This window comes from Triturus cristatus, chromosome 2_1, assembly GCF_964204655.1.
Source record: "Triturus cristatus chromosome 2_1, aTriCri1.1, whole genome shotgun sequence".
In the NCBI taxonomy this organism is placed as follows: Eukaryota; Metazoa; Chordata; class Amphibia; order Caudata; family Salamandridae; genus Triturus; species Triturus cristatus.
Genome location: NC_140581.1, coordinates 681007423 through 681019792, shown reverse-complemented (window position 1 = coordinate 681019792; position 12370 = coordinate 681007423). Strand labels below are relative to the sequence as shown.

The 12370-nt window shown below is 45.5% G+C and overlaps 1 protein-coding gene across 1 annotated transcript in view; it reads right to left on the bottom strand.

Annotated features, from left to right (window-relative positions):
* SRP19 (signal recognition particle 19) overlaps positions 1-12370 on the bottom strand; it is a 74257-nt gene that overhangs the window by 30790 nt on the left and 31097 nt on the right. Inside the window, exon 2 of the mRNA XM_085632612.1 lies at positions 8095-8170. Coding sequence (XP_085488738.1) covers positions 8095-8170 — 76 coding nt within the window. The remainder of the gene's footprint in view (positions 1-8094; positions 8171-12370) is intronic.

The window sequence follows — 12370 nt, the reverse complement described above, 5'->3', positions numbered from 1 at the left end:
GCCACAAGGAATGGGACAAAATTGCGTATCGGGCGCGGCACTCTGCATACCACACGGGCCTTACGGAAACCTTCACTAAAGTGTCCACATACTGGTACTACACCCCGGAGAGACTGTATGAAATGCATAGACACACTGACAAGGGGTGCTGGCGGAGCTGCGGGCAGGAAGGTACCCTTACACACATCCTATGGGATTGCCCAGTGCTGACCGCCTACTGGAAGGAAGTTCTGGACGAGGTGGATGAGCACTTTGGCATAGAGCTGCCGCGCCTCCCGGCGTATGTCCTGCTGGGCCTCCCCAATGACCTAATGTACCCACTGAAGTCCCGCAGGGGTAGGCAGATTGCGATAGCGCTGGGGTCTGCGGTTCAGAACATTCTGATCCACTGGCGCACATCCACCGCCCCCTCCATCACCGGTTGGTTGCACAGACTCTGGCATGTGCTGGGGATGGAGAAGCTGTCGCTTACGGTTGCGGGGGAGATAGACCAATTTGAGGAGCTATGGCAACCCTTTCTAGCGCTGCTGTCCACTGAATTCCGGGAGCTCACCTGCCCGAGGTATCTTAGGCTTCTCAGGCTGCGGCCGCCGGTGACCCCGGCGGACTAGCTTACATGTGAGATGGGGACCCCCGGCGGGGGGGGGGGGGGCTGTGCGGGGCTTCCTGGTTAGGGCTACTTGGCTGCGGGACCATAGGACGGGGGGAGGGGGGAGTGTTGTTGTTTTTGTACTGGGAGGATGGGGGATGGGAGGGGGGGGACTGTGTTCTGTTGAGGGGTTGATTGGGGGGGGTTTTATTGCTCTGCTTTTGGGTGTCGGATACGCGCGTGGGATTCCACAGCTTGTAATTCTAGCGTTCATTTACTGTGTTCTTCCCTCTGAGCCAACGCTTCACCTATTGCCAACCCTCTGGAGATGCATCCCTTCTTCTTTGACTGTATTCCACGTATCCTGCCTCCTGTCCCCCTCCCCCATGGTTTGTTTTGTCTCAATAAAAACGTTTTAAACATAAAAAAAAAAAAAACCCAAAAAATATAAATACGGCGAGCCACATATAAAGAACGATGCGCGCTTGCCATGAAACTGAAAAGCACGGGTTAATAAAACAATGAAACTGAAAACGACCACGCTAATGTGAAACACTATCCACAACAGATGGCAGCCTGCGCACCACTGCTCGCTCCAGACAGCAAAACACTGTAGGAGTAAACATTTTACTAAAAGGTGGGCCATCCACCGGCCTTTGGCCAATTGTGTGCTGAAGCCGACGCAAAGGCCAATAGTGTGTGAGCGCCACACGCACAAGCTTCTACAAAGGCTGAAGGGATTCCAAGAGGTCGATTCTAGAGCAAAGCATGCACGCAGCGCTAGGCGAGACCTAAAAAACTGTTACTCAACCCTAGTCACCAGCAAGTTGAACTATGGGAACACCCTCTATGCTGGTATCATACAACAACTCACTAGAAGAGTACAAAACATCCAGAACTTGGCAGCCACGCATTCGCAACCTTCCACACAGAACACGCCACACCTCAGAACTACACTGGCTACAGGTACACAAACTCGCTCACTTCAAACTCCTCCCACACACATTCAAGGCATTACACAACTCAGGCCCACCTACATACAGAATCACATGTCCTTCCACCAACCACCCAGATACCTTTGCAGGACTTCTACTCACACATACAAAGAGCCAGATCAGGAGGACGAGTGTTCTATTACACATCTCCCAAAGCGTGGAACAAGCGCCCACTCCACATCAGAGCCTCCTCCTCTCGCATTGCCTTCTACAAGAATCCAAAAACCAGTATTTTAAATTAACTGACCTATCGTAGGCAGGGCTAGACACCCACAGACACTCATTGAAAGGATATCCTCACAGGTGATCATGCGCTTTACAAAACCACAAATCATCTTATCACCTTGCTGCAAGGTTCCAACTTGAAAAATATTCAAATACAAGTTTGAGACAACTTATATTGAAGTCTCTGTAAATGGTAGGGGAACATGGAGTTAGAAGAGCAGGTTGCTGAACAAATATGGTTGGTTAGGGCAAGTGAAATAGTTTGATCATGATAGTGGCTGTGCCACTAGGTTCGCTGATTAATGGGTGTGGAAGAACAAGAGATCAAGCATGTGCCCAGCTATGTGTGCAGAGCACCAAACTATCCGTTTGAAACTAAGCACTTACATGCTTTCAATATAGTCTGTTGCAAAATTTAAATCCGGCCTATAAACCCATTGTTTGATGCCCCTGAACAAAATTTTGTTAGCCTAAGTGTGCACATGTAGTGCTAGTTCTAGGAGTTCTTCTAAGAAGTTGGATTATGGCATGAGGGATAGGGAGGATAGTTACCAAAAAACAAGCACTGACAATACCAGTGGGTCTGGCTTAAGTGCCTTGTGCCAATAATGGGTGTAGGCACTCAATTGTCTACGGTGTTGTAGTATTCTTTGAAGAAAACATACAGGGGAATAAAAAGCCCTTTAAGAAATTAAAAGGAAACTATAAAAAGGAACAAGCATCTGCAATGCTATAGGTCTTGCATTTACGCAAGTTTGAGCCATTGGCATTGTGTTTTCAAAACCTAAAAAGGCATTGTCAATTACATTGCCAATAGCTTGAACTCTAGCAAATGCGAGACCTATTGCATTCCAAATTCTTGAAGGCACTGCTGAGTTGCCCCCTTCTGCCTCCCATGGCCCCTGAAGAGCTCCCAATTTGCTACGAGTTAAATACACATGCCGGTGGTAACAGTTGCGCATGGGAGACCCTCCTGCAGTAAGAGGAACTCCTTAAAGAAAATAGTGCTTTCAGCCTTAAGACTACGTACCATGTAATAACTGAAGTAAAAGGGCCAGTCCTCATGGGAGGTTACAAATGAAGCAGAGGAGGTACTAAGGAGGGAGTAAAAAGCCTAATAATAATAATTCAGAAGCCAGCATTTACGAAGGACAATGACACAAGCCAATTGAAAATATGGGCTGAGAGCGAGCAGGGCTTCAAGTACATACTCCAATAAAAAAAAAGGCTTGCAGAGCAGCGCCTGCGCTGCTCTGGCGCGACCTAAGAAAATGAAATCTGGAGGACTGGCATACCGGCCCTAATGCTGAAGTGCACTCATTTTCAGGTGGGTGTATATATGTGATCAGAAAATGCAGTCATTCACAGTGCAATAGAGCCAATGGTTGATGTAGGCTGAACCATTAATCTATGCAGTACACTGTCATGAGTGAAGCAGATTGTAAATGATCCACAAGGCAGACCAGCAGCAGAAAATAAATGACCCAAAGGAGAGAGAGAGAGAGAGAGAGAGAATATACACACACGTATGCATGCATCATTTAAAGATTTTTGAATTACGAGATCCTAACAGTCTGCTATGAAGAGATTCTAGCAAGAATTATTGCAGTGCAAATCTTCCCCCTTACAGTTTGTCAGAAGTGGTAAGCACCACCAAACTACCTTCCCTACAAATGAAATCTGTGACATTTCATGTAACAAAATACCAATCTGCAAGCTTTACTACAGAGAAATAACAATCTACTCTAAAACGCCTACGGACTTTAACATATACTTTTCACAATCAGTCATGTCTACTGCATGATCATAACTTTTCATAATAAACCAGGTCAGACCTATGGCATCAGGAATATTTTCTAGTGAGCCAATCGGGCTTCTAGCAATAAATACATCTGGCCTAGTGCCATTAACAAAGCATTTTATAATAAACCGATCAGGCCTGACAATCATTGGCTTGCCAGCATTACGGAGTCATGCTGGCAAGCCAAAGAGTGTAAACTTTGCCACATCTAAAAAGTAAAAGACAAGCAGTCTTTAGTGAAGCACACCCATTCGCCTAAAGCGATTCATGTATTCAGGGAAAATAACAGGTGGGAGAAGCCTAAGGCCCTCTTTCTAAAATCTTTTTTGTTTATCACATTAAAGGTCCATCGACAGTTGCATTATCAAGTGATAACTAAAACATCCATGTAGGTAAAAATCCATTTGGGTTAAGTGTAGCTCTGGGCATCCCATGCTAGTCTCAAACAAAAAAACTGAACTTTGCAGTCTAAAGTAAATGATGGGAAGGGGGTCTGTGCTGCTGCCAGAGAACAAACACTGTAAATTATCTAGATACCCAAGACACTTCAACAGCATTATAATGCCATGTGTGCACTTCCAAAGTTCGAGCTCAGGCAGCCATTCGGGTGCCGACTCAAACAGCTGGATAAATAAACAAAATCCCAACATGTGAAGGGGAAGCACTTTTCTGTGGAAACTCACACCTTCTGCCTAATCAAAACATAAACCTGGCTACCAGCTTGTGGGTGGAGCCAAATTCACTCTGTACTACTCCATACCACACTTTTTAGGTTGATCAGATTACGACTGGCGACAGCTGTCTCATCATGCGAGACCTAAAAAGCATATGGCAGTTTTGTAGAAAGAAAGAATGGTTTCAGGGAGGGAAGTGCCTTTCGAATTGGTGGCAAGTGGTAGGGTGAACCCATTCTGTCTTGGCCTCTATATTCTTCAGGATACGTTTGGATGACAGGTTAAGCCTTGAAGGAACAAATGCAACACAAGACACTAAATGTATCTGTCTTTTCAGCTGCTACAGAGTTTGGGTGTAAACCACGATAAGTGACCAGTGGTGTGGTAAAGTGACTTAATGGTCACCAGTTGGGGGGAGGAGGGGCTGTGGAGTGATTCAATTTCATTTCTCTGTAGGTATAACTGTAAGACACTCAACATGCATTAAAAAACTGAATTGTGCTCTGGAATAGAACAGTGGAAGTAGAACACAACCGCCATACCTAACTGAACGTAGTAAAAGGTGAATCTGGTAAATAAAAAGAGCAAAGAAAAGAGACACTATAAACTGTTAGCCACTAGGTCAATGCAACCCTTTTGTTGTCGTAGATTTGCTGGTGTAAGACTGGGTCACATGACGAAAAACTACAAAATGGCCAGTTAAGAAAAAATGCCAACGGAAAATAGCAGGCAGAGATTTTAATGTAGTCACGAGTTGTGAGAAGCTAGGTTTCTGTTTTAGTAACCCCCCCCCACACACACACTTTTTGCCACACTACTGATGCACTTTTGACTTGATATGCCCTGGGTCCCTGCCAATCAGGTTCCTAGGGCCTTTGTTCTTTCCCCAAAACTAGCCCAAACCCAATTGACATCTGTCCACAGGTCAGCCCCTGGTAAGCGGTACCACAGTTACCCAAGACACACTGACCAGGGAAGACCTCTAAGGTCTGCAGCACTTATTGTGCCACCCTTAGAGGCCCTGTACCATTACACTCACACACTGCCTTTGCAGGCTGCGTGCCTTGGTGCAGAACAAAGTGAAGAGTCGACATGGCACACATCCCTGTGTGTCATGCCTACAACCCACTGCCTTGGCATAGATCAGTCACCCCTCTAGCTGGGCACACTATACCAGTGGTGAGGGTACAGTTGCATGAGCCCTGTATCCCTACAGTGTCTAAGTCCACTATAAGTGCAGTGCTGCCATTAAGAGTATATGGTGCCGGGAGTTTGTCATTACGAACTCCACAGCACCATAATGGCTACACTGAAAACTGAGAGGTTTGGTATCAATCTCCTCAGCACATTAAACCCACACTGATGCCAGTGTGGTATTTATTCAAAAATGCACACAGAGGGCATCATAGAGATATTTAGTCAAGCAGAGAAAATGAGTACAGTTGTAGTTCAACTAAGAGGCTGTTGTGGTTGTCCCTTTTGCTCAGAACCGAAGAACCAATCAAACCCTCAGCAATGCAGAAAGGGGGTGCTCATGTTATAAGAACAAGAACCTGGAACCGGCTGCAGTGGTGGCATGAATGACTACAGCAGTGGGCTGCAGTTAAATTCACTGCAACAGATATTGGAAGAAAACATCAAATAGTTAAGTAGCTGGAAACTAAAATCGACTGCTTTCGTTCTGCAAACTTCAGCATGAGAGAGCAAACCACCATCTAGCGACAGATAGCACTGAGACAGTCAAACATTTAAGAATGAAGACAATAAGGAAACTTGAAATAATGGAACGACCTGGGCACTAACACTGTAATAATGGAAGAGGACCTCACCAAAAAAGGAGACCACAGGGGAAAATGAAGGCTACCCAGGACAGAGCCTCTTGTGACTCCAACAAACAGTTGATAGGAAATTAGAAAATTAAATAAGAGCAATCATATTTAAGGCAAGCACCAGTGGAAAAAAGGATGAGTGATGCCAAGAGTAGTCAAGCTTATAAGCAGTGTGATATTGGCAGTGTCAAGTGCAGGACAGAAGACGAGGGGTACATGGGCACCTAAGGAAGGGACAGTGGTGATCAAGTTAAAAATGTAAGCCAGTGTGGTGTCTGTAGATTTAAATTACACTAAAACGCAGCTGAAAGAGTGTTTTGTACATTGGACATGGAAAGGGACCCACTTTGCTAGAAAGAATTTGCATAATGCCAACTCTTAAGACTATGGCTGTACCAGGCAATCCTCACAATGGCCTGATCACATTACCTGCAACTGTACAAGGTAAAAAGATGATCCTCTCCCCCACAAGCTCCATCAAGATGAAGGCCTTACCTAGGTAGGGTGTGATAATATTTCTATAAGATATGGCAGGTGAACTTAATTGCTACAGAACCTACTTGCTAATGGTTAATTGCTCCCGGATGGATACTAAATACTCCAGTCTCTGGCCCACCCGGATTCTGTGGCTATAGATAGACGAAAGAAGAACATGGAAAGGTGCAGCAACTGATGGTCCTCTTATTTGTACTTCCTTGAACTGAGAAATTTACTGTTAAAACCTCTCCAAGGTAGATAGCCTCTTGTTGGTTGAGCTGAGCAGCAGCGCGTTTAATCATGCAACTGATAGGCCAATGAATGATAAGGTTACTTGGAAGCTACAGCTTATGTAAACGATCTGCAACCAAAACAGACCAAATCAATTGCAAGCCTCAAAGTACAGCTTGAGGAATGTGTTCATTTCTATTACTGCTCTTGCTGTACCCAGTTAATGTGGGTGGCATTTTACCCATTACTTAAACTTGTTTTATCGCACCAAGTAATAAAATAATATGGTACATAAGGCACTTACTCAAAGTTCACAAAGCCATGGGAAACATTTTGGACCAAATTGGTGCAATATTTTGCTTTCAGATTTCATTGGAGCACAAGTAGGGTGTCAGAAACACACCTCATAAGCTGCAAGGAAAGCGCAGCCAAAGAGTTGGATCTTCTTTGGTATGTTTGCACAACCTCCTTGCTGGTTAACACAAAGTGAAACCAAAGTATTTTTTAAAATATACATATCTCACCCTTGGATATGCTGAGCTAAGTCTTGCAAGGTTCAACCACTCAAAAAGCAGTAGAGGAAATAGAATAATACGTAACTGGGGGAAAAAAAAAAAGTGACAGCCTTGGAAAAACTGGTAAGCATTGCTCTGGGTCTGCCCTCACAGTCTCCAAGTGAATGCATCCCAATATCCCCCTACTGAAAGTCACATAACTGAGGAGGACTTCGCATAATTCTGAAGAGTAAACTTCTTAACAAGTCCCCTAGAAGAGCTATGTAGTGCAGACCAATCAAGAAAAAAATATATTGATATCCTTACTGTTGGTGATTTTCAAGTATCTAATGTCAATAGTAGGCTTGTTTAGGGCTCCTTTAACTTTTAAGACTTGGCTCTTGCACTTACCAAAACAGTAATTCGATGTACCTCAATGCAGTCCTTCACAATAAGACCAATTTAAATTTAGTACCTTACCAAATATTGCGTAAAAGGCTTGTACTACTCACACTAAACAAAAAATGTAAAAAGGTGAGCTAAATTGCTAACCTGAACTCAAAACTCCCAAAAGACAGCTAGTTGTTTTTAAAAAAAATTTTTTTTTTAAGAATATAAAATTCCAGCTAATTACATTGTTAAGAGAAGGAGAGTGAAGTTTTTTCTTTGCACCCTTTGGGCCTACTGCTTTTTAATTTGGTTTAAAAAAAACATGCTAAAAAGAATACACTCTTTACTACCAAATTACTTACTACTGGGGATGTTAGTCTGTTTCTTACCTTTTCTAATGAGATTCTTCGGCCTTCTGCAATGGTTTTCTTGCCATTTATGTAGGCTGGGTAGATGCAAATAAACCTAAAGATAGAAAAGGTATTGCACACTATGAATTTAAGTATTACCGTTTTGAATTAGTACCTTGATGAAAGATGCCCATCTATAACTGAAAGGAAATATTGCACTCCAAGTTACATACACAATATGATCTCTACCTAGCACTACTCTTATAGCCATCTTTACACCGTGGCTTCCATTATACCTTAAGCTTTTGCCATTTTGTGGCACAGCAAATTGCCTTGACAATTCACTTATTGATTTAACATTTTAATCTATGGCAGTCTCACTTCTTCCAATGACCAGTGATGCAAATTCTCTCAAGCAACATCAATTCAGAAAGTGATCAGTGCAGCACAAGAAACCAACAAAGTCAATCTGTAGAAAAGGGGTAGGATAATTCATGCAAAGAGGGAAATAAACTTTTTTTAATCCCCAAGAATAGTGCAGTATACTATAATTTTTGCAGCTAAAATTGCAAAGATAAGAACATTTCCTGCTCAAAACTCAACCTAAGGACGTGGCCAAGACGGCAACTGAGTAGGACTTGCCTGCTAGTCACTCCATCCGGCCGCAGGGCCCATAAGCCTTATATGCCGACTTGCTGAGACTGGGAAGCATCTCCTCTTCACCCCAAAGCACCAGAGCATATATTTGAGCTGAGCCGCAGGGTGCGACAGCGTCCGTGACTGTAGCTGCGTTCGGCTCAGTTCACGCGAGGCTTGGGATGAGAGGCCTGTGAATGGTGGGGGCAGCACCGCCCGAACTGCGGGAGGCCCGGCGGGGGACAACAGCAGCTGTAAACGGCTCCTCTGCCACTTGGAGCCACGGCCTGGGCTTCAAGTACAGAGGGGGACCCAACGGGGAGAGACCGGCAGCTGCAGAGGTTAGTTGTGTTCTCTGCGGGGCGAGCGGGGGGGGGGGGGGGGGGGGAGGGGGGGGGTATATCTGAAGGAACCTGACCGCAGCCAGGAGCTGAGTCCCACGTGACTAGCAGACCCTCCTGTGGGCACCGGGGGTAGAGTTGAATAGAAGGCAGGGGAGCCATGCCCAATTAGACAACAGAGAGAGCGCGAAGCTGGCACATGGGAGCTTTTGGCCAGAGGGACTTGGATTGAAGGTCTACATTACAGGGACGGACGCTACTCGGGGCATAGGTACCCACTCACCCCCGCAAACAGGTCCAAGGCCAACCAGCAGGTACCCTTCTCCAAAACCCAAGAGAAAGACAGGCAGCTGTACTGAGTGGCAGCCTACCCAGGCATTGCATGGCTCGCAGGCCTGTGCTCCCGACACCGTACCAACCTGGAGGCAGCTACAGCCCTTATAGTGCCCACCACAACCACCCCAAGACTCAAAAGCAGCACCCAAACTACGCTGCAAAGCCCTTCCCAAAGCAGGAAACACCCCAAGATGGCGACGGGGAAAACAAAGAAAGAGCCATCAGTGAAGGAGCTCCTACTCAAATCATCCTCCGCCTGCACCGAAACACCGAACACGTCATTGGGGGCCCTCGGCGGATGGGGGAATAGACGACTGAGGCCCGATCACACACACTCCTTCCTGGAAACACTGTTTGCCTCGCTAAAAGATGATTTGCAGACAATGAAGAAGGAACTGGCCCAAGAAATCAGGGAGGTGCGCAAGTGTCTCAATACACTGGGAGGTAGAGTAGACTGGATGGAGACACAAAATTCTACCAGGGACGAGGAGATTGAACAACTACAACAGGAAGTCCTCTGCCTGAAAGACCAGCATCTAATCATGCAGTCACATGCAGAGGATTTGGAAAATCGTTCCAGACGTAACATACGAATCCAGGGCGAATCCAGGGCGTTCTGCGCGGAGCAGAGGGTCGAGACCTTGCTTTGTTTGTGGAGAAGCAGTTTTGCTCGATCCTAGGAGTTCCAGACCCCAAAAAATTTTTTACACAAAATAAAAACTAGAACAAACGCATCGAGCGGGGCCGAGAAGACTACCCCGGCTCTTCCAGCAGACATACTTGCGTGTATCCACGGTTTCCAGCTCAAAGAACAAATACGGAGTAAAGCTAGAGACATTCAACCGGTTGAGTTCAGAGGACACAAACCAATACTCTATCAAGATCTCGCCGCATCAACGCTGCCAAAACGGAGGGGGTTCCGTCCGATTACACTTCATCTGCGAGCCAAAGAAGTGCCATACACCTGGGGCCACCCGTTCCAAATAATTTTCCAATTGGAGGGGAAGACAAACCAGAACCGCTCCCTTCAGGAAGCCCGGCAGTTACTAAACATGGAAGAACAAACAAAGCAGTGACTCGCAGACTAACGAAGGAGCTAGGCCACCAAGAGACCGTAAATGGAGGACAGTGAATCGCTCACCAATACGCCTGGCATCGGACCTCGAAACGATTACAAGGGAGAGGAAGGTGGTGCTGGCCACCTTTGCGGAGGTCACAGGATGACCTGAATGACCAGCAAGGCTCAATCTCAGGAATAGCTTAAGACGGGCTGAGCTGGGACCCCAGCGACCCTCTTCTTGCATACCCGCCACTGAGGGTGGGAGAGACCCAGACGGGGCCGGCAATGGAGGGGACCCTGCTGACATCTCACGCCCACACGATATCAACGAGAGATGTGTAGTTCCTACAGGGTGGGAAGTCGAAGGGGAATAAAGTATTCCGAACCCAGACTTGCACCTAGTGAATGTAGGTGCACAAGGGAAGGGAATCCCTTAAGGGTGGAACTGAAACCCTCACACACCCAGCAAGCTAGGTGTCATGCTTCATCATCTGGGTTTTGCTCCTCGTCGGGTCGGCGGTGCAATACCCGACGGGCACCCAAACAGGGGCTCTTTGTCGGAGATCTTTTGTTCCCTGCCGTATGGTGCATGCGTGTGAGGGCCCGGGAGTGTAGATGTAAGTGAATTTAAAAAGGTTGGTTAATCTGAAATCTAATTTTATTGGCTCAGTCAACCACCTAGTTAAAAGGTGGGTGAGTGGCGTCAAAGCTATATTTGCTCACAAAGGAGGAGTGGCTAGCTACGCTCTACTCTTCTGGTCAACATGTTTCGCGCCCAGTCAGAGGGATCTCATGGCGCTTCGTCAGGACCTATAATACTAAAGTGAAATGTGCTCAAAAACTATCTACAGTGTGGTGTGAAAAACAAGGGTGAAAACTAATATGTTAGTCAGCCCTTAATAGGTGCCCCTACCTTATGTTTTGTTTTTAAAAGGGGTCACCTAAGGAAAGAAAAATTGGAAAAAGAATATAAACCAAAAGCCACCCTTGGCGTCTGTAAAACATTAAAAAAAAAAAAAAAAGGGTTTAGTCAATCACCATTAGTCTAGTAAAGCAGTGATCCATTTAATATACTCCAGACTAAAATTATACTGGACTACTACCTGGTTATTGACCAATTAACCAATACATGATTTATCAGGACAAGGTAAAAACGGTTAAAACAAGAAGCATAGCAAGGCTCTGGTTAAAAGCACAACCATTATTTCAATTGTAGAAAATAAATCATGGTTACGTGTAGACTCACCATTTCTTTTTATAAAAAGCTCATCATCAGGTGCATGGCGCGTCAACAGGGGGAGAAACACATTCGTTCCCTATGGTATAATGGTATTGTAGAGAGAAGAAGAAGTAGAGGCATAGGAAGATATGACATTAGCAAGGTCACAAGAGAGATCTCCATCCCTGGTGTCTCATGAACATATTACTTGAGCGTGTGACACCTCTCGTGTGCTATGATACTATGATCTATAACGTGGTCAACCAGGTGCAGCTAACCGAAGGCGGGGCAAAGGTGTGCATGTCCCGATTGGTTCATAAAAAAGCCTATGATCAATTATAGAACATAAAAAATGAAAGTGAGTACAAGCAGAAGTTTGACTCAGTGTGTGCCCGAATTAGTCCTTGCACTCCTTAGCGTGATGACACGGTGCAAATGTGCGTGTTGAAGGAGTCGCGCCCAAAAAGTGGAGAAGTCACACTCATGGATCCGTAATGATCCTGATAATGACCAGTACAGAGTCCTATGGGAAAGAGCAGCTCAAAGGCAATGCATGGCAGCAATCCAAATGTGTCCCGGGGATGGATAGAGATCCGATAAAAAGTGCGGATATCCTAAATGTGTCTAGAGTGCCCCAACGAGTATCTAATGTTTGGAACCACACCTCCGAATTAATCATCGAGAAACCCAGGGTGTACTTACTTGGCAAAGTTCCCCTGGAGG